This window comes from Gavialis gangeticus, unplaced genomic scaffold (genome assembly GCF_001723915.1).
Source record: "Gavialis gangeticus isolate Ggan-Ray unplaced genomic scaffold, GavGan_comp1, whole genome shotgun sequence".
NCBI classification, from domain to species: domain Eukaryota; kingdom Metazoa; phylum Chordata; order Crocodylia; family Gavialidae; genus Gavialis; species Gavialis gangeticus.
In genome coordinates this window covers 51,261,242-51,283,892 of record NW_017729022.1, presented here as the reverse complement: position 1 = coordinate 51,283,892, position 22,651 = coordinate 51,261,242, and the positions used below count along the sequence as shown (strand labels likewise).

The window sequence follows — 22,651 nt, the reverse complement described above, 5'->3', positions numbered from 1 at the left end:
CTCCCCTAGGCCCTGATGTACACCCTTGATGTACTTATAGGCGGCCACCAAGTCCCTTCTGAGTCTTCTCTTCTCCAGGCTGACTAGTCCCAAGTCTTTCAGCCTTTCCTTGTATGACCTGGTCTCTAGGCCTCTAATCATGCATGTGGCCCTCCTTTGGACTCTCCCGAGGTCCTCCGCATCCTTCTTGAAGAGTGGTGCCCAGAACTGGATGCAGAACTCCAGTTGCGGTCTCACCAAGGCTGAGTAGAGTGGGAGGATGACATCCTTACCCTTGCTCAAGATGCCTCGGTAGATGCATACCAGTGTTTGATTAGCTCTGCCCGCTACGGCATCGCGTTGGTGGCTCATGTTCATTTTGTTGTCTATCATGACACCTAGGTCTCGTTCAGTTGTGGTGCTGGCGTATCACTGCCGAGCCTTTAAGTGTGTTGTGGATTATTTTTCCCCAGATGGAGCACTTTGCATTTCTCTGTATTAAATGACATCAGGTTGAGGTCTGCCCACTTCATGAGCCTGCCCAGATTGGCCTGTATTGCCAGTCTCTTTGAGTGTGACAATGCTCCCCCATAGTTTGGTGTTGTCAGGAAACTGCCAGATTACTTGTAATACCTGAATCCAAATTGTTAATGAACATGTTGGGAAGTACTGGTCCAAATACTGATCTCTGAGTGATGCCACTGGTCACCCTCCACCATGATGACTCAGTTCCATCTGTCAGTACCCTTTGGGTCCTACCATGGAGCCAGTTACCTAGCTACTGGACTATGAAGTAGTCAAGGCCGCTTTTTCCCAATCTGACCATGAGGGCATCGTGGGAGACGAGGTCAAAGGCCTTTTTGTAGTCCAAGTGTATGACATCAACTTCATTTTCCATATCCAGACAGTGAGTTACCTGGTCATAGAAGGAAATAAGGTTGATCTGGCATGACCTGCCTGTAATGAAGCCCAGGACTGAGGTCGGACTGATAGGCCTGTAATTCCCAGGGTCCTCCTTTCTTAAAGACAGTCATCACATTGGCCTTCTTTCCGTCTCTTCTTTCAGTCTCATGGCACTCAGGAGAAGTCCCAGAAATCTTCAAATAACTTGACCATAGTTTGTACGATTCCATCACCCAATTCTTTTAGCACTCTTGGGTATAGAGCAGGGCCAGGCAATTATTTCCGGGGGAGGGCCAGTTACCGAGTTCTGACAAGCTGTCAAGGTCTGCATGGGCAGCCCCGCCCCTTGACAGGTGCCCCACCCCCTAGTTGCCATCTTGTGACCAGAAGTCCCACCCCCTGACCTTTGCCCCCAGAAGTACTCCTTTCAGCAAGGGGTTTTGCCACCTCAGAACCAGAAAAATTCCAAATTATATTCTAAAAAGTGATCATCTACAACATGCATTAATTTGATTTCAAAAAATATTTTTGTCCTCATTTACATGTGTTTGTGTAGTGTACACAGCAGTGACTGCACAGTAGCTTACAATGAAGTCTTATTCTTGTATATTTTGGGGGTGGGTATAGGTTTGTGGAGGCTGTGGGTATGTGGGGTGTGGGTGGGTATGGGGGAGGGTGGCTGGGGTTTGTGTATGGCAGTGAGAGGGGAGGAATAGGTGCATATGTATGGAGGGGTGTGTGTGTGGGGCTCACCCTATGAACACATACACACGCACACACTGCCCTGTGCCTGCAGATACACACATACTCTGCTCCTATGCCCGCCAACATGCATGCACACATATGCACAGACTTACCAGCACGATTCCATGCTCTGTGGTCCAGGGATGCAGCTGGGAGCCACAGCCACCTGGTGCTAGAGCAGGGCAGGAGCAGAAAAGCTGGGGATGGGCAAGGATGGGCTGCTCAGGCCTGCTGAGGGCTCCCTCTGGGTCCTATTGCCCCCGGCTCCAACCACCCTTGACAGGGAACAAGGGCAAATAAATACTAATTTACTGAATTTTAAGGGGCTCCACGTGCCAGATAGAATGGCCTGGCAAGCTGGACACAGGCCGTATTTTGCTCGCCCCAGTGTAGTGTGTGTATATTGTCTCAATACAGGACTTTGATACAATAGCATGGGGTTGTATTTGGCTTATGAGTCTCAGAACCATTATTTAAAGCTGAGCTTTTTTCCAAGATCCCCATTCCCTTTGGATTATGAATGATTGGGCTGAAGGAAAAGAAGACTACCTGCAGAGTTTATGTGGTTGATTTTAGAAGATGTGTCAGTAATAATTGCACTGTATGCTTCCAGGTGAAGTGTCAAGAAGGAAGCGTTCCAAGTCAGAGGATATGGATAGCATACATTCCAAACGCCGTCGATACGTGGAAGAAGATTATGAAGCAGAACTCCAAGTAAAAATTACAGCTAGAGGGGATATTAATCAGAAGGTGCAAAAGGTACAGTAGATTTGATGCATGGACCTTGTTTGTTTGTTAATTGGATTTTGTTGTAGTCTCATATTTAGTGATAGGCTTTCTTTTTATTCAAACATAATTTCCATATTAACCTGCAAAGTACTATAACTGGATTAGGTATACATCAGGGGCATGTTGGTAGAACTGTTATGGTGTTTTGCTAAGGGTATGAATGTATGTCTTGCTCTGGACTTGCCTGAGGCCTGCCTCAGTTGTGCAGTTTGCAAATGTATTCAGTCTGGGGGTCAAAAGTGACCGGGTGTGATGTTAGCCATCTCATTCCCCCGTGTGCCCTTGGTTACAGAAACTGGTGTGCCTTAACAGCCCATTGGGTTAGTGCAGTTACACTGGATCAGTGATTGATCTTGTTATGCACCTCACTCTGAACCAAGAGTCGATCAGTTCTAGATTCACTATATCTCCTAACTAGTATTAATTCTGTTCTCTTTTCAACCCTTATTACTGAGAACCATGTCATTACTTAGGCTAGGAACATAATTTAGATTTCTTATGGGAGAGCTAAGTTTTAGTCACTTAAACGCACAATTTCTGAGTCTGCCAAATGTTTAGACTTCTGTATGTGATGTATAGAATGGGTCTGTTTCTCTACATGCAATCTCACTTGCTAGCGTCATGGTTTATTCTTTACTGGCTGGTCCATGGAGGATACTGTATTTTCTTGTATACAACACCCCCAAGTAAAATATGCACTTTGTTTTTGGAAGGCAGAATATGGCGGGGGGGGACTTGTTTCAGAGGCACATCTGACTGCGTGCCATAGATAAGTCTTTCTGGGAACTTAGTGTCCTGGGAGTTGTGTGGCAGCAGGAAGTTCCTGATGTCAGTTCTCAGACAGACCAGCTCCTGGGATGCCACACTTACTGGACACTGTTTCCAGGAGGGTTTACTCTGTTGCACAAGGTTAGGCCCCAGACCCTTGCTAAGGCAGTAGCAGGATTGTTGGTTCTTTACTGTAAGTAGTTCTTGATATACGTTTTTATAAAGAAAGTGTTGTTTCCCCATCACAAGCCTCATCAAAATAGTACCGACTCACTTGCTGGTTCAGGGACCAGCTACATTGCTCAGCCAATAGTTATGGCCATGAGAGGATTAATGTAAGACTTGTCATCTTGACAGTTGCATGCCATATGTCTGTAGGGTTGCTTCTTTTCCAGCAAAGGAAACAGCTTCCCCATTTAACATCCCACCCCCAATTTGGGAGGTTGGTTTTGTGGGGAAAAGATGTGCTTTGTACGTGAGTAAATATGCTAATGGCTACCTGTTGCTAGTTTAAGTAAGTGGCCCTTAAACTTCAGCAAGGGAGGAGGGGTAGCTGTTACAGTGCTGCTGCCATAATTAAAGCAGTAGCTTATCTATATTGTAGACTAGACCTAAAATAACACCTTCACTAAGGAACTTGTTTATTGAGACTGAAGGCATGTTTTTGTATTGGCAACCTTAAGGGTTCAGCTCTACCAATCAAGAATTCAGGTATTTTGTAAATGTTGCTCTTGCTCTTGATGGCCTCATTAGTTGATTCTAAATCTTGTATGGGAACCCTTAGTCCAGTGTTTTCAAGGAAGGCTTGTCACCATATTCTGTGAATAGAAGGTAACAAGTAGGGTTTCTGTTTCTTCTTAAGGTTTTCTTTCCAATTTCCAAGAACCAACTGTGCTGCTTTTACACTTTCCTGGTTTGGGAAAATCTTTAATGTTAGAAGCAATAGAACTTCTGCAGAAATTGTTTTCAGTTGCATCTCTTCCAGCTCTTTGGTAGCTTTAGTTTTCACATAAGAGTACACAGAGCAATTATGTTAGAGAAAAATATTTCTAAAAGGCAAGAATTGTTAATAATAATCCTTCTACTAAAGACCTCCTACTGAGCGTCTTACATTCAATTTTTTTTAAACATCAAGGTGTTGAGAGAGAGGAATAAGGTGAGAGAGATCTATTTCTGTGAATACACAGTACTGTGCTGCCTTCAAGCCATTATTAAGTTTTTTATCATATTAGTACTGTAGGGTTTTACATTTATCCTACTGTAAAAAGAGAAATTTGTTTAGTAACTAATATAGGGTCATTTATATCTGTTAAAACTCAGTATAAAATTTTTTTCTAATGGTGCAGCTTCAAAAAATACTTAAATACCAAAACTGTTAGTGGCCAGAAGGTCTTCATTGATAAGAATCATAGCTGCCTGTCTTTTTGTACATGACAAATTCTGATCATGCATGTTGTACATAAAAAATATTCCAGCCCTCTCAAATGCTGGTAATGTATGCTTTACATATTTTTCTAGGTAATCCAGAGATTGCTAGAAGAGAAACTTACTGCTCTGCAGGTTACTGAATTTGAAAAGGCTCTGACAGATCTGAAAACCCGAGTAGAGAAAATAGAGTGTAGCAAGAGGCATAAAACTGTGCTTACTGAACTACAGGTATATATATTCATATATTTTAAATTGTACGGGATCTTTGCTTAAAAAAAACAAGCTTCTCAGTTAATAGGACCCCTCTATCTGTTACTAACTGAATCCATTTGACTTTTCAAACGAGAGCAACCTGATATTTTTGCAGTTGGTGAGGTGGAAAAGCCCTGAAATAATCACGCTGCTTAGACTGGAGCGAGCAAGCAATTAATCATTTAAAAAAAAAAATCCCTTTTGACAAATTCATATTTTAGCTATTAGTAAATCGGTTTCAGTTCTGCTGACCAGCTTTCTAGATATTCTTCAAATAAATGACCTACATGAAAACCCTTTTCTTTTAATGAAGGGAGAATGGGGGCTGCATTTTGCTATATATTTAAATGAAGACTTATGACTAGGTACTTTAATGTCCAGTTCCACTGGAGACTGAAAATTTGAAGGTTGTGACTTGTTTTAGGGGAGACATTATTTTCCCTGATGTTACTTTAAGGATGTTGATTTGCCTTATGCTCTTAGTCTGAATCTTTTGATTGATTTAATTTTAATGGTTGTAAATGTTCTCTGTTTGGTCTCCTCCCCTTGGCTGTTTAGGCTAAAATTGCTAAATTGGCGAAACGTTGTGGAACAGCTGAGGAGAACTTGAAAAAAAAACAAGAAGTAAGCATTGCTCTTTCTAATTTTTCTTTAGGCCTAGTATGAATATTACCTAGGGGGAATATGAATTTCAGTATGAAGTGAATTCCCTGAAAGTACAGTAAAATATTTGCATACTGTCTGTGAAGAAACTTTTCACCCTTTAATGTGCAGAAACTGAAGAATGGTATTGCCCTGGTTTGCTTGTTCTGCTAATGGATGTTATATATATAGCACTGTTTTCCAAGTAAGTACGTTGTCTGCCATCTATTAGAATTGCGTTTGGCAGAACACTTTTGATTTCTAATAAACAGCAATTCTAAAAAGCAATGGCAATATATAAAGAGAAAAAAAGTAAAAGGTCCATGTGGATGTCCTGATCATGTACTCATTTTTCATAGTTGGTTGCATAGCAAATTAGCTAGCCATTCAGTACACACGCATGCAAATTTGGTTCTAATAGTTGGATGAAACAGCTTACATGTATAAAGTACAGTTTCAGATCTTGATGTTGATTTAGCTATATCTCCCTGGTTCTATTCAGGGAGATTTAACCAAATAGCAGAAAATGCCTATACTACAATGTTTTAGTTGTTTATTTTTTGAGTTTTGATGCTAATATGCAATTGATTCTATTAAGCAAGATTCTAGTAACTAGTGGACACTGCTACTTAGGAAGTGTTGCCTATGTTAGACTACGGTAAGGTTAGAGTTTCCCTCTTTATTTTAAAGGTCAAAGGCCTGATGATTTACTTTAAGGTCCCTTTAGACACTCTGGCAATATAAGATTCCAAATTCTTATATAGCAATGAAGCAACTAGACACAGTTCCACTAGATTGTAGAATGGGGCTTTTGAGACTTCAGGTGCTTTTGACCCACCCTCCCCCTCCATCCAGGAGCAGAGGTCAGATTATTCTAAAGGGAAACATGCCCAGCCTTCCCCAGCCAGAAAATAATAGGGTTGGAGTGTTGGTGTAGCCATGTCTTTCCAGAAGAAGAAAAGGTTTTATGGTGATTATCTTTTATTGAATCAACCGTGCTTCTCAGCCAGAAAGATAGCCATATGTGGGCAAATCCAAAAGATTGTCTCCTCCTTTCTCATCACATTTTAGGAGGAAATTAAGAAAAATGAATAAATAGGGGCAGGACATATAGGCCTGTTTCCTGGAGTCCAGAATAAACATTTTGAATAAGTTACCAAAGCAAAAGGTAGAAGTTGAAAGTTACATGAATTGCACAAGAAATCTTGATTTTCCTCTGGTGGAAAACATCTGAAGGCAGGATTAATAAACAGAATGAAGAGTCAGCATGTGGGATTAAAGGGCTTTTGGAGATCCTACAGTGTTTTTCCGTCTTGTATCTGATTCTTTGGCAGTGAGAAGTAATATAAAAATGGACAAATATAGACTATATAATCTGAAGTAAAAGATCTCAAGTTGACCTATGTTTCTTTGCAGAATACACCAAACCCCCCACCCCTTTCTCCAGGGAAAGCAGCAAGTGACACTGGAAGCACCAACAGTCTGACATATCGGTGAGGAATGAAGACACAACTGTGTCATTTTCAAATTTTCCAGAGCGTGAGTTTTTAGAAGAAGTACAATAGCAGATCTTTCTGTAAATAATTCATGGAATACCCTGATTATGCTTGTTTCAGTAGGGTTTTTTTTTTTTTTCAAACATTTATAAATGTCCTTTCTCTCCCTCCATTGCTGTTCAAAGGTGAATGCCTGCTCTTCATTTTCTTACAGTACTCCCCGTAAGGGCTGTAGCAAATTAATTAAGCTAAGCCTGGTATTGTTCAAGTTGTTTGAACAGATGAGTGTAAAGCTGAATTCAAGGAATCTTTTAAAAAATAAGTCAAAGTTTTTGTCATAAGGGAAAAACTGGATAAATGTGTCAAAATAATGTATGAGTGTTGTATCTGTTGTGGAAGAGACATGCTGGATTCGTTTGCAGGGGAAAGTTGTTGGTAGTAGGAGAATTTTCAAAATAGACAAATAAAAAAACTCATTGTAGCACTTCAGGACTGGGAGATCCTGATAAAATTTTTTATTTAATAGAAATGCTGGCACAGTGAGACAAATGCTTGAATCCAAGAGGAACGTAGGTGACAACACACCAGCAACTTTTCAAGCCCCCTTGAATGCAGGTAAAAACCGTCCTGGTCTCCAGAAACATATTATACAGTGTGTTTTATATATTTAATGGAAAAAGTAAGGTTTTCATATTAGAATTTTATAGGGAAAGTGGGACTATAGTTACTCTAACATACAACATATAAAGCAGTAGCATCCTTGACTTCCCTTGAGAATTATGAAGGCAGTTCTGTAGAAAAGATATGACCATCTTCTACGAACAAGCACTTGGCTAAGCTAACTATATGTAGGATAAAGTGTTTCTTAACTTTGCCCTCAACCCTGTGACAGAAGTTACTGTGGGCCCAGGGTCTTCCTAGGCATAACTAGGCTGTAATGACAGCCTTAGTATTTTCTAAAGAACAGGCTGCTGTGCAGTTCCATAATCTGATCTTTTTTTAATGCGGTTCTCATGGCATTTTACTTTTGTATTACTCTGTTTGAAGAAGGTGTGTCTAGTAACACTTTCTTGCAAATATGAGTTCAGTTTTATTATAGTTCTTCATGTCATTTGTGTGGAGTTTTTTTGGTTGTTAGTCTTTAATGTACAAATATCTTCTGTGTAACTCTTCATGGCAAAAGTGTCATCTTCCTAGATATTTATATAGCACCTAATACAATAGGGATCATGTTCTGAGGAAGTGCATGTATGTGACTACAGTTATAAAATATAAGTGGCAAAAAGAAAAGTTACAAACTGAATATAACATTTTAAAATAATTTTATAGCTATAAATATATTATTTTGGCATTGCATGTTTTACGTTATGGTATTGAAATGAAGCTGCTAACTTGGTACATATATTTGATTTTTTTTTTCTCTGTCTTTTTTTTGTAGTGTCTGCTCCCAGTTTTGCTTCTCCTCAGGCAGTGGTCAGTGGACATCCCAAACCTCAGACTCCAGTGACTTCCAGTTCCTTGACAACATCTGTTCTTCCTACAGCCAGTGCAGCTACTGTTGTTGGCACAAGTCAGGTGCCCAGTGGCAGCACTCAGCCTATGTCTGTCTCATTGCAGCCTTTGCCTGTAATCCTGCATGTACCTCTTACAATGTCCTCCCAGCCTCAGCTTCTGCAAAGCCACACAGGGACTTTGGTCACTAACCAGCAATCAGGCAATGTTGAATTTATATCGGTACAAAGCCCATCTGCTGTTGGTGGCCTTGCTAAAACTCCAGTGTCTTTGGCATCAGCTAACCCAACTAAACCAAATAACAGTCCATCTGTGCCCAGCCCTGGTGTTCAGAGAAACTCTCCAGCCAGTGCTGGGTCAATAGGGACAACACTGGCAGTACAGGCTGTTTCAACAACAAATCCTGTCGCCCAGGCCACAAGGACTTCTTTGCCCACAGTGGGTACTTCAGGACTGTACAATCCTACCAGCAATCGAGGTCCCATACAGATGAAGATCTCTCTCTCTGCATTTGGTAATACAACTCCCACTGAACCAAGCACCATTCCCACAGCACCTAGAGTTGGTAAGCAGTGCTTGAATATTAATTTGGGAATGGAAGATAGAATAACTGCATATGGGAAACATGAAGCTTTTAAACAAGCTAGAAGTCAAGTTTATTTCTATGGCAGTTCTGTTTAATTTACTGAGATAGCTCTGCTAGTTTACATTACTCTCTAAACTGTTGAAATCAGAAATACGTTTGACCCAAATAATTGAGAACAAAAAGTGCATTTTTGGTTATTCCTGAATTTTTTAAAATAAGATGCAACATAAATTCTTGCCTTCTAAATGCTGCTCTATTTATAATTGGATTTATATCATGTTCCTAATGAATGGAAACTCCCTGTCTGCTGCTGATAGTTGGTATTTATTTTTATATGTGAGCCAGATGCTTTACAAAGCAGTAGTACATTACAAATAAATACTGTATTAATTCTGTTTAAAACACAGGAGTACATCTTCTACAGTATATCAGAATAAACATCAAAATCCCAAAATTTAAAAGAGCAGATAAGATCCAAACTGTTTTTGAAGCAAAATGAAAGATTTGTTTAATAAATAGATTCTCAGATAGAGCCTTTGAGTCTAACAAATGTTTTTATATGATATCAAACCAAAATGATTAAAATGATTTCCTAGCATCTCCAGCCATGTAATGATGCTGCTGCTGTTCCTCTGCAGTTTTAGAATAATTTAAGTGCAGCTGCTTTAAAATGTTTCTGTGAATGGTCCTCTGTCAAACTGAACTGGTTCCCTGTGACAAAGAAATAATATTGCACGTAACAGTTTGTAGAAAAATTGTTATCTGATATTTTTAAAAACTCAGAACTTGGCATCAGAATTAATTTTATTTCATTTAAATGCTATCTTAAGTTACATGTTATGAAGCTTCATTCATCAAGCTTACTCTTGCACATTTCATATATAGCTTTCAGATCAAATCTGTTTCTTCATCCTCTATTCAGAATGAGTTTATATTATATGTGAAATAAGTGAATAGATATCTTTGTTTTTTGCTTAATTTTCTATATGCCTGAATACACAAAAAGGAAGATTTAGGGGATTTTTGCACTGGAGAGGGCTGCTGAGCTGTTCCAAAAATACACTGGGCATTTTAAGAGACCTATGACAGAGGAATATGGTGTCTTATAACTCTGGAATGTTGCTTTGATCTTTTTTTTAATCTGCTACTTGCTCTTAAAAGTAATAATATATGCATACCTTTTTTGTAAAGTAGTTTGAGCTCTCTAGTGGAAAGTGCTGTTATAGAAGTTAAAGTATAATTATTACAAATCAGTGAGAATGTAGTAAGAAACTTACATTGGGTGGAAACGTTCCAAAATTATTTTATTATTAAATCTATTCAAATGTGTCATCAGTTAGAAACTGCAAATTAACAAATCATTTCTTGACCCCTCAGAGAACCAGATAAACAGACCACCAACAGATGCTTCAGCAAACAAGAGAGTAGCAGAGAGCACAGCACAGGTAGGTTGTTGGGTTATGCTTCTGTATAAAATTCGTAAGTTATAATCCACAGGAGTATTTCCCCCCCACCACCACCATTTCTTCCTTTAAAACTAAATACTTATTTTCTTTTCTGCTGTACTTCCTGCTTATAGTATCTTCCTTTTGTTTGTTTTTTTACTGAAAACATCAGTTCTTGGTTACCCTTACAAAGAGTCCCAGTATGGTTTGTGTAAAATGAATTAATGCTTTAGAAGAACGCTAGAAATACATTTGATAGTAGAGAGAAAATTACAAAAGATCAAACCCAGATTTTTTTCTAAAGATCCCGATTTGAAAGTTATAAACTTATTAAATGAGTGCAGCTTTCCTTGCCCCATAATGCCAGAAAGAGGGTTAACAAAGGTGATTACAGTAATTGGACCTCTGATATTTCAGCCAATGTTCCATGCCACAACATTCTTTCTGTAGGAAAATGTAGAGAAACTTGCAGTATCCTGATCTCCTTACCTTGATGAAAGGGAAAAATAAAACCTTTATTAAATTATTTGTAATCTGTTCTCTCTCTGTGTTGTAGTTCATAATTAAAGCATAGGACCTGATTCACCTCAAACTTATATTGGTATTAATCAGAAAGAATTTTACAGAATTTAGTGGCTTTAAACAAGTGTGTATAACTAGCACAAGAGGAAAATCAAGTCAACTGCTGCTGTGCAAAATTTCCCTGTCTAACAGGGCGTTCAGATAGTGTTAAATCTGCTGGACATCCCAGTGAAAGTAGAAGAAAATTCCATCTGGCAACCTTTTTCCCCAAGCATGATAGCAGCAGAGTTAGCATAGCTGACAAACAGTGAGGAATGACCAAATCCTGCCCCACAAACAATATTGGCATTTGGTAGCTAAAGAGTGGTAGGTTGGAACTTAATTTATCATAGATACCTGTGGATTATAGCTACAAAAATGTAATCCATAGTTGAGATGTGTATATTTAATCTCTTCAGTATAGAGAAGGTTGACCGATTTATGGATTCAAAACAGGTATTAATTTAAGAATAAGATTATACATTTAAGTACATTTCATGTTTGGCAAAGCCTGAAACCTGGAAAACCCTTTTTCAGAAACAGTGAATTTCCACTGTTGGTGGTGATAATGGGCTATCAGAGTGGTGGGTTTGTTGAATGAATGGAGAAAAAACTATACTTTCCGGTTTTCAGCCTTTTGTTACATTATATGTTTCTAGAGCTACTTTGAATGAAACAAGTTAAGCATGTGTAATGCCATGGTTACTAATGATCTAATTTTTTTAAAAAATTGGCTAGCAAGGTGTGATATTAAGACATCCCATGTCATTTAAAGATCGAATTAATGCCACCTGCTTTTTATTATGTAAAACCCAAAACGTTATGTATTACTCCACACTTCACAGCTTTCGGAACAAAAAGTAGTTTGCAGTGCGCTGTATACCCGTGGCATGTTTGATGGTACAACTTTGATCAATTGTTTCAAAAACCAGTTGAAACAGGAAGAGACTTCATCAGAAAGTAAAGAACCAATAGAAGCAGCGCAGACGAATTTTAACTTTCCTGAGGATGTCCTCTTTGGCTTGGACGAAGAGGAAGAAGATGCTAAGAGCATCAAAAACACCCACAAGCAGACTGGCTGGGCAGCTAATCTACTAAAGCAGTGGCTGGCCAAAAATGGCAAGGATCCTAGTTTTGAATTGGTGCCAGTAACTGAACTCAATGATATTTTAAGAGAATTTTATTACACAATAAGGAACCATGATGGAAATACCTACAGTGTGGCAAGTTATAAATCCATGCGTGCTGGCTTGAACCGGCACCTTAAAATGCCACCATATAATCGTCAGATTTGCCTAATGAAGGACAAGGAGTTTGCTAGTGCAAACATGGTGTTTGTGAGTGTGTTGAAGATGCTGCGCATGCAGGGAAAGGATGAAACTCACCACCACCCTCCCATAGCTGCTGAGGACCTGCGTAAGATTAAGCAGTCTGGAGTGCTGGGGTTGCACAGTCCTCTGGCTTTGGTCAACAAGGTGTGGTTTGATTTGCAATTGCATTTTGCCAAACGAGGGAGGGAAATCTTAAGAGATTTGGCTCCAGATGCCTTTGTGGTTGAGAAGGACAAGAATGGGCGTCGGTATGCTATGTTTAGATGCCCTGGCAAAGGGAAAAATGCAGAAGATCCCCATAAAATGGGGAAAATGTATGATATGCCAGGGGACCCAAACTGTCCTGTTTTTTCCTTGGAGCTTTATTTGTCTAAGTTGCCTCCTGAGCCCCCTGCTTTTTACCTGCATCCTTTAAAGCTAACTCTAGAGCAGATGCAAGAGCAGCCTGTCTGGTACAAACGGGAGCCTATGGGAGTAAACTACTTAGGTACTATGATGCCCAGAATAAGTGTGGCAGCCAGGCTGTCCCAACGGTATACCAATCATTCTCTCAGAACTACCACCATCCAGCTACTATGTGAAGCAGGACTGGGGCCTAGAGAGATCATGGCAGTGACGGGCCATCGCTCTGAGTCTGCTATTAGACATTACTGGGGAGCTGCAGAAATTCGCTACAGAGCCTGGTCCGATATAATGGAGAATCCCCCCAGCTACCTATATAACACTATGCCAAATGAAGTGATACGAGAGCCAGCATCTGGTGCCTCTACTTCTTCCATAAATCATGCCATTTTAGAGCAAAACAAAATGTCTTTATTTCCTAAGAAACCTATTGCACCAGCCAGCAACCATGTGATACCCAGCTCTGACTCTGTGACTTTAATCTCTGGGGGTTGTATGGCTCTGAGTTCTAAAAGCCACATCATGTTGAACCACAGCTCTTCCAAGGTGCTGATTCCTAAGGACGTAACTAGTGTGTCTCTAACTGCCAGCCGTCTTCAAGGATGTTGTAATGAACCTGTCTTTATAAACCGTGTGGTAAAACAAGAACCAATGACTTGACACTACTGTAACTGATTTTAAGATTCATTGCTATTATCAAAAAAGGAAAAGTTCTCATATTGCTTTACTTTATTTTGGTCTTAGGCTACTAAGGACACTTCTTACTGCTTAGTTCAGGAAGAAGTATCCTGCTTGCCCCTCAAAGTGAGCTGCAGATCAGAAGTTATGAAAGCAGGGCTTGGAGAGTGGATGACTGTTAACAGCAGCAGGGACTCTAGTGGCCAAGCAGAGCCATTTCAAATAATGCGGGGATGGTATTGATTGCCACTTAACTGAAGACATAAACTTTCTTCAATCACTGTATGACTTTATATCTTGCAGCTGTGGAGAGTATATTTATTGTGAAGCCATCTGGTGCCTATTGGCCCTGATGTAGCTTTTTACAAATACGTGATAATGAATCTTCACAGGAAGAGGCAAAATAAGAGTAGATACAAATACATTACAGCACATACACATGCATTAACACACAAGCAGTTGTTTGATCACCTCCTCTCCTTGTGCCTGAATTGCCTTCATTCCTAGTAAGATAAGAACTGGGACCAGTAGCCTAACAAAGAAGGGGGAGTAGGAGCAGGGCACCTGACCTCAGCACTTAGAGGACCCAGAATTGTTCCCCAGGGGTCTTTGCTATGCAGGTATAGCCCTGTGCTGCCCAGACCTGTACTCCCTAGTACGTGGGGGAGCAAAATGGTTCCCTCCTCCCACCCCCAGGATTTTTGCCACAGAGGCTAGGGATGGAAGTTACACACAAACCAGTTTAAGTGATCAGAAACTGGTTTAAACCTGTAGCAGAACAGAAGCTCAGTGCACACAAACCAGTTTCAAAATGGCTGAAACTGATTTAAGATGAACCTGCTTGTATGTAGTATCAGACTTAACTGATTTAGGTCAAATCAGTTTGAAACTTCTAGACCAGACCCCTTCCTGGTTTTAGTTAAATGAGTCCTGCAGCATCCCCGCATGCTTTGCAGCCCTGGGCTATGCTGTCTGCTCCAGACAGCAAGGTTGGCCCTGCCCTTCTGTACCCTACAGTGAGGGCTGGCTGGAGAATCTAACTGTATATTCCCCACTCTTCTACATGGTAAATTTCTTTCTAAGGAATAATTCTGATGCAGTTTGCAGGAAGACTTGTCTCTGGCCATTTTTTCAACAGTGGTTAGAGATTATTTCTTTTTCTCGCCACAGCAGACTACAGACTAATTAGAAATGCAGCTGGGTCCTGTCTACATGAAAACGGAAAGGGCTAGTTTATTACACCCTGACCAGTGAGTTTATTACTTAGAAGAAGTAATTACAGAAGACAGTCAAGTTCCTCTTGAAACCCAGGGGAAGAGCCAGGTCTGCCTGCTCATCCAGCTGGGTGGAGGGGGGAAGGGTATATGTGTGTGCCTGGCTGCGAGCAGGGTGGCAGCGGCGACCTGAGAGTGGGAACAAGCCCTGCACCTGGCCAGCAGCTTGAGGAACCTGCAGCTGGCAGAGGAGGCAACATAGGGCAACCTTGCCTGAAGCAGCTCTGCAGCGAGGCTGAAAAGGCAGAGCTTAGGTGCACATGGGGGACTGACCATGTGGGATGAGCCGTTTGTACACACAGCTGCCCGGGCTGGCTTAAAGGTGCTGGCAGCTCAAAGCCTGGCAGCCACCCTTTCCAGGGGCTCATGTGCCTGCTGCTCTGCACCCTCTGCATGGTGCCTGCTCATCTATGGGGTGCAGTGGCAGTGGGCACATAAGCCCTGTGGTGGGCAGCTGCCAGGCTCTGGAACCACCAGCACCTCCAAGTCAGCTTATGCAGGGGGCATGGCAGCGAGCACACAAGCCCCCACAGCACATAGTTGCTGGGATCCAGGGCCACTGGTGCCTCTGAACTGACCTGGGCAGTTGTGGACACAAAGGGCTTGTCCCACATGGCCAGTCTGGCTACCAGGGTGCCCACCCACAGCTGCAGTGACATTGACTCTATGCCACTGCCCAGCCAGCTGCCGTCCATGCACACTGGGGCTCCCAGGACTCCTTGCACCTTGCTCTGCCTCTTTAGCCCCACCACGGAGCTGCTTCATGCACAGGCTGCCCTACGCCACCCCCCCTGCCAGCTGCTGGCCGGGCGCAGGAATTGCTCCTGCTCTCTGCCTTGCTTGGGTTGCCACTGCCACCCCTGTTCCCAGTCAGGCGCACACACCCCCTTCCCCACTCTGCCCAGCTGGATGAGCAGGCAGATCCAGCTCTTCCCCTGGGTTTCAAGAGGAACTTTGACCATCTTCTGTTTAATTTGCAAGTACAGGCAGTCCTCGGACTTACAACACAATTGGTTTCTGAAAACAGCGTCTTAAGTTGAAACTTTGCAACTCGGAACCAATTTTCTCATAAGAAACAAGGTTATAAATGGGGGATTGGTTCCTGAACCCAAATATTCACCCAAAATACCCCAGAATTTTGTACTCTGTCAATCATAGAAGAGTAATATGGCTACATTAATGTATTTATTTTGTAAATAGCAATCATACTGATTTGGAAGGACTTCTTTGAGGTGACTTTGCTGGACTTTTTGAAACACTCTTAGTTGGACTTTTTGAAGGGTTCTTGGCTGGAGTCTTCTCAGGAATCTTGGCTGCAGGTTTTTCTGGAGTCTTGTTTGCTTTCTTAAAGAAAGTGTCCAAGGAAGTTTGGACAGATGTTCTCCAGGGAGATGAATGATGCAGTGAACTTGATCCGATGCGATGCTACACCAGCGAACAAGCATTGTCAAGTCGAAACTGATGTCATAAAGTTGAAACGGTGTCAATTTGAAAATGTTGCAAGTGCGAAATGTTGTAACTCTAAACATTGTAAGTCAAGGACTGCCTGTAATAAACTCACTGGTCAGGCACGTGGCATGGGGCTGCACCTGCAAAGCGAAGACTTTGGGAGGTTGGGGGCGTTCTGGTGTTTCTGCTGCAGCCAGTGTGCAGCAAGTTTGCTCCTCAGCTATAGCAACTGCTGCAAGAGTGTGGGGAGCTACTCTGCAGTGTGGAGTGAGGAAAATGTGTTCTCATAGGAGATGATCAGGCAACAGAATTGCTCCATTAGAAGTGAATAGGTTGAGTTGATATACTGTTTCCGTGCATGTCTTGTAGTTTTGAACATACCATTTCTCTGAGTCCCCTGACTTTCATCACCTTTTTTGTCCCCAGTGAAGAGGTGTTTCTCTTGCAGTTGACAGGAAGAGTTATGAACCGTTAACTTTGTCAACATTTGATGCTTGTGTTTTCTCCCTTTTTGAGACATAACTGTACCATTTGTGCAACTGTCTGAAAGCACTTGTATCAATGCAGTAATATTCCCTCAGTTTCTTTCACCAAAAGGAAGTATATGTCTTGTTTTCTTCCAACTTTTCCCCTAACCCTGTCCAAAATAAGGCTTTACTGTTTTGCCTCCGTTCCACATCTGGGGCTGCTGTTGAGAAGCGTACCTGCTCAGTACACGCCATATCCAGGAAACGAGGCTGTATAGATCCTTCAGGGCAGCCCTGAGTTTATCCCGGAGGTGCTGGAGAGTGTGCTCAGGCAGTCCACTCTAAGATGGCTTCATGTTTCATTTTATTTCTGAGGTTTGGTATGCACTGAAGAGGAGCTAGCAACAGAGACAATACAGACAAATCCTCTAGTTATAGTTCCACTCCAGATTTAGTTTAGGTATTACTGCCTGCTTTGCAGCGGGCTTATCTATTACTATATTCACAAAGAAGTAGCTTCTTACAGGCTAAAAATTTGTCACATGAGAGCGAATGTGTTAAAAAATAATCGATGCTTATTTCAGTGCTATTTAGGAAATGGGAGGAGTGTAGACATTAATTTTTAATGAGCCACACTGGACAGTTTAGCTAACAACTTTTTTGTACTCTACCCTATCTCAGGAAATTTATCAAAGGGACACTCAACAATTTAAATAGTATTTCTTCCTGAAAAAAAATTTCTAGTGTGTCATAGAACATTTAAAATTATTGTGAGTAAAAACAAGAGGTGGTGTTTTCCCACAACATTTCTGTTCTGTGTAGCTCTCATACCTACTCAATCAATTGCATATGTTGATTTGCAATAGGACACAGAAGTATTTTAAGAAATATGAGACAGTGCTTTGAAACCACAAGAAAAGGAGGATGCTTCAGAGAGAAAAGTATTTAAAATGACTGCTAAAAGACATTTTTGCCCTTTGAAGTGTTCAGGTTTTTGTTGTGGGTTTTTTGTTTTGGGGAGGGGCGGGGGTTGTTTTTTAATGAAACTTTGACCATCCTACTAAGAACTTCACTGGGCAAATCTGATTCATTTGCAACAGTTTAAAATACCTCTATGAAAACCCATTATATTAAATCCCTAATTCAAAAGGTCTTTTCTTGCTAGAAAAGATGCTGGATATCAAAGCAGTTACTATAAAGAGGTCTGATCAAAAGAAGGGTAGGTGCCTGGAATTTTTAAATTCTAATCCTGACTCCACAGGGCTCCATTTAGTGCCTTTGGACAAGTCATTATAGTCACTAGGTTGGTTTCCCAGTCCATAATATGGGTGTAATATGTTCCATTTTCTTATGGAACATGAGACAGTATAACAGTTTGAAAAGTGCATTAAAGAATACAACGGCCATATCAATCTTTGATTTTATGTATAACGGTTATTTCACAAGCCACCGTTTAAATAATTATGGTCCTGTCCCTTTGGTTGCTTGCCAAATAAATTTGTGTTAAATTAGTTCAGAATCGCAGTCCACATTCCAGTTAGTTACAGGGTTACATTTGCGACATTATTGGCTCTGTATAAAGACAGTCAGAATTATAATTTTACTGCAGGATGATGCAAATTGAGCTGGGGTGTTAGGGAAAGCAGTTCTATCTATTAGCTATACACGAGGAAATATGAAAATTGAGGAACACTATAACCTCTTATAAGGAAATTGTGCAGTAGTTTACCTTAAGGAATTTTAGAGTCAATAAAGATCTTAAAATAGGGGTTCCTAAAAACATGATTCTGATGGCTTGAATGGTGAATTGCTTTTTTTGAAAACTTCTTCCAAGTTTTTACTGATATGAAAATATCTGTATAGCACTATACCACTGCCATGTATGCTAATATAGAAAACAGAATTTTCTCATCCATATCTCAGGTAGTTCTTTGTTTTTTGTTGTGACTTGCTATAGTTGAATGTTATCCAGCAAAAACAGTGCTGTTGCGATGCATTTTCCTGTCTATCCTCTTTGCTGCTTATTGTGTTCATACTGCGCACATGCCCTGCTCTGGTCTTTTGTGCTACTTCCTGTACAGGCATACTGCAAAGCCAGTGGTTTCACACTGAAATTTATGTGGAAATTTAAAGAGAAAGAGGAAAAAAGTGGACTCTTGCTGCAACTCTGGGTATCTTGTTCCTTTGGGACAGATTTTTGGTACCTGATCTGTAAAACTAAATTTTTCAATCTTACCTATACAAGCCCTATTGTCAGCATAAATTTGATGTTTGCTGTTCTGACACTATTGACTGCAGTATGACTAGGGGTATTTATCTTAGTATGGGGAAAAATTTGAAGTGGATAATGTTGCTGGTTTAGAACAAGAGTAAATGTGTTTGAAGGAGCTTAGGCCATTGCTAAATAATAGTAGAAAAGTTATTTTATTTCAGTTCTGTCAGAGCCGAATCAATAGTCTCCACCCTATTAAAGAGTTTAAACATGTACCACCAAAGGCAGAAAATATGAAGCTTTTGAGGCAGGATTACTCAAGTTATGTACAAAATATGTAAGAGTGTTTTACTTACAATGTAAATTCAGTTATGACAGAAGTGAAGAATAAGTACATTTGATTTCCACCCGGTTACTTGTGGCAAAGGTGGCATCACAGAAGCTGTCAAAATTGACATTAATCAGATTACCTATTAGTAGTGCCAACATTTATCTCAAGGACGGTGGAGGCTGAACCTACTTTTTTCCTGTCTTATGCTTTAATTATGAAGAGAGGATCTTGGTCTCCAGACCTGTAAAGTTGATGCTCAAAAATTCATTTTAAAATTTGAATATGACAAATGCATTTAAAGGGACTGTCAATTCTTTGTGTCCAAAGAACTGGATCTTCAAGCTTCATTCAAGTGCAGAAAGCAGCACTGAGCCTTTACTGACTCTCTTAAGGACTAAGATCCATCCTAGGGTGGCCGTGACTCAGCAGGACCTCTCAAAATAGCATAGGAATTGACTGTGTTCTCTCTATTGTACAATCATCAGATACTTTTTTCATGCAGAAATTAATGCTTTGCTGTCAGAAGCCATGGAAGCTTTTACCGTAAAGAGCTTCCCTTCCCTGGTCTCCCTCAAATAGAGACTAAGAAAGTCTGCTCCCAACCCAAAGGGAGAACCATTGTCTCTAGTATTTCTTAGGGAGTCAGCCTAACTCCTCACAACGGGCTGAGATATTTTATTCTTTTCATTACTATGAAAATAATCTGTTTCTGCTTAAAGAAACTATAATCTTTGGTGTATGAGATCTAGAAAATCAATTTTTATCATTTACGTGCACTTTTTTTTCTGATTCTCTCACACCTTTCTCACTGCTGTCCTGCTCTGTCCCACCTCCTGGAATTGTAATAGTCTAAAATGCCAAATTCCTGAGGATTTTGGTTGAAATTATCGTAGTTACTTGTTCTAGTGTAGCATGTCTGTCTTTCTGTGCTGCACTCGTGCTTCCGCAATGTGTATATACTTAATAAGTTCAGCATAGACAGAGCTACCAGTAAGCAGCAAGTGTTCCAAGGGGCTTCACCTTGAAGCTGATCTAGTTCTCTCCCAGCTCTTCGATGTACACATTTGCTTGGTCACTCACTCACTTCTCACCCCGAAAGAAAATATGGAGAGAGGAGAGAAGAAAGCCTATTCAATTAGTTTATTAGGTCCTTTGTTAAATTCTCTTAACGCTTATCTTCTCTACACACAAAGCTATAGAAAGGATTGCTCTTACTATCCAGTCACTGTTCCTTGCTCACAGCCCTCCCAGTGCCTCAGGTCCTAAAAGTGTGATTTTTTTTTTTTTGAAGACACGGCAGGCACTTTTTACCATATTTAGAGGTGTATATTATTGATTGGCTGTATGGAGACAAATGCTTTTTTTAAATTACATTACTAATGTTTACAATGTTTTGGGAAATATATATTTTTTTGTGAATCCCAGTACATATACTAGATTTATATATAATATATGTAATGTATTATATATAAACATACAACTATAGCATATAGAGTGAATTTATTATATTGTTTTTTATTATAAGGATGAAAGATGTGATTAAGTTATAAGTGAACAAACTTGAATAGTTGCATTAAAAATCATGGGATAAAATCTTCATCTGTTTTAAGGGTGGACACCCTTATGTCAGTTGAGCACTTTAATTTCTCCTAGCCTGTGGTGTATCTTAGTCTTCTGAGTCCATGTCTTTCTTATCTGTGCATTGTATTTTTTTAACTAACATGATGAAAAATACTGGCCCGTTTCATTTCCCATTGTTTCCAACACTACTTGATTTGTCTGAGTATTTAATAAACCTTTATGGAGGCCATTTTGCTGGCAATTCTAAATTCTCTTGATAACATGTTAAAAAATAAATTATATTTACAACCTTTATCCCCTTCCCTTCACTGAAACAAAACTTTGTGAATGTAGAGCCTGTTGGGTAAACAATGCCATTAGAGTGGATATGTCATTTTTAAAGATTTATAAGCAGCTAATATCAGTTTTATATATTGTTGAACATTACAGATAAACATGTTTCCTTGCATTTCATGTTTTCTTCACTGAAAATAAACAATGTATATTTCTGTATGTAAAACAAGACAGTTGAATTGTATGTCTTTGATATTGGATTTCTGTTTGTGCTGCTAAAATTCTCGGTTAGTTCTAACCTGTAAGGTGGAACCTTTACTTGTGATCAAGTCTACATCTAAGATTTAGAAACTGGGGAACGCAACGTGTACTAACCTGGACGCAATCCTATACAAGTCCTGCCCTATTCAACAGTGTGTAGTGCTATTGAATAAAGCAGTTCTCTTTTTAAAAATCCTAAATTTAAAATGATGCATCTTTCCCAAGGCCTCTCTATGCTTTATGAACTGCTCTAATTACTGACAGCAATTTTCAACAACAGGCAAACTTACTAATGATTTCAGGCTAGATTCATCCAGTTCTGTTGTGCAAGTCATTGGTAATAGGTACAAGTGGGCTGCATTAAATTTAAATTAAACCTATTGGGGTAGATAGATAGATAATGAGAGAGAGGTTTAAATTAATTTAGTGTGTGTGTGTATAGATCTCATTGGTTCAGTACTGGGATCTTTCTTAATTCATAGTACCCTTTCTATATTTATCTTTTTTTGTAAGATAGATTTTGAGAGAGCAAAGTAAATGTTTCACCTTACAAGAGTACCAGACACTAAATAGGGATGTATGTGCACGTGTGTATTATATACCCTTTTAACTACGCTATTCAGAAAAAGCAAAGCCACAGCAGGCAGTGATTAAAAACTGTTTTGAAGCATGGTTAGTGGCTTTTTCCTTAACATTTTCTTGTTGGAGATAAAATTAAGCCAATGATCTTGCTTTTAGGTTCCAGTAAGTTTTATAATTGTGGGATAATGAAGAATCTTAAACCTGTTGAAATAGAGCCAACTTACGCTATTTCCAGTAATGTAATGAAAGGGTATATAATAAATAGGGGTGTATTAAAACTGGTTACTCTGCTGGTCCCTCTTTCTTTGATCCTTTTGTTCTTGCTGCTTTGTTCCTGTTTTGAACAAAGTAATAAGCAGTTCCAAATGAGAGTAAGGGGAACATTGTAGTCTCTTCCTAAAGATAATACAGAAAAAGTCTTTTGTTAGAATATGTACTCTGTCTGTGTGCATCTGCACTGTCATAACCAGTATTTCAGCCATGTGAAATTCTACTTGCCTGGAGTACCAGACAAATAACCTATTAGCTTTTTCATTATGATAATTTTCATCTTTGTCTATGTAAGGAATGGCAAATAGATCTGATATTTGAGTTGGTAATTTTCATGATGGTTTTGCAAGGCTGGAATATTAAATACCATTTACTATGTGTTAAATGGTGCTGTTTGTTGCTGAAGTGTGTGTGTGTGTGTGTGTGTGTGTGTAC

The 22,651-nt window shown here is 40.0% G+C and overlaps 1 protein-coding gene across 9 annotated transcripts in view; it reads left to right on the top strand.

Moving 5' to 3' along the window:
• The window catches only part of ATF7IP (activating transcription factor 7 interacting protein), a 188,598-nt gene that overhangs the window by 129,720 nt on the left and 36,227 nt on the right, over window positions 1-22,651 (top strand). For all 9 annotated transcript variants that reach the window (XM_019514914.1, XM_019514911.1, XM_019514910.1 and 6 more), the window contains exons 4-10: window positions 2,240-2,385; window positions 4,702-4,839; window positions 5,422-5,487; window positions 6,922-6,998; window positions 7,528-7,616; window positions 8,440-9,078; window positions 10,477-10,544. In XM_019514914.1, coding sequence (XP_019370459.1) covers window positions 2,240-2,385; window positions 4,702-4,839; window positions 5,422-5,487; window positions 6,922-6,998; window positions 7,528-7,616; window positions 8,440-9,078; window positions 10,477-10,544 — 1,223 coding nt within the window. The remainder of the gene's footprint in view (window positions 1-2,239; window positions 2,386-4,701; window positions 4,840-5,421; window positions 5,488-6,921; window positions 6,999-7,527; window positions 7,617-8,439; window positions 9,079-10,476; window positions 10,545-22,651) is intronic.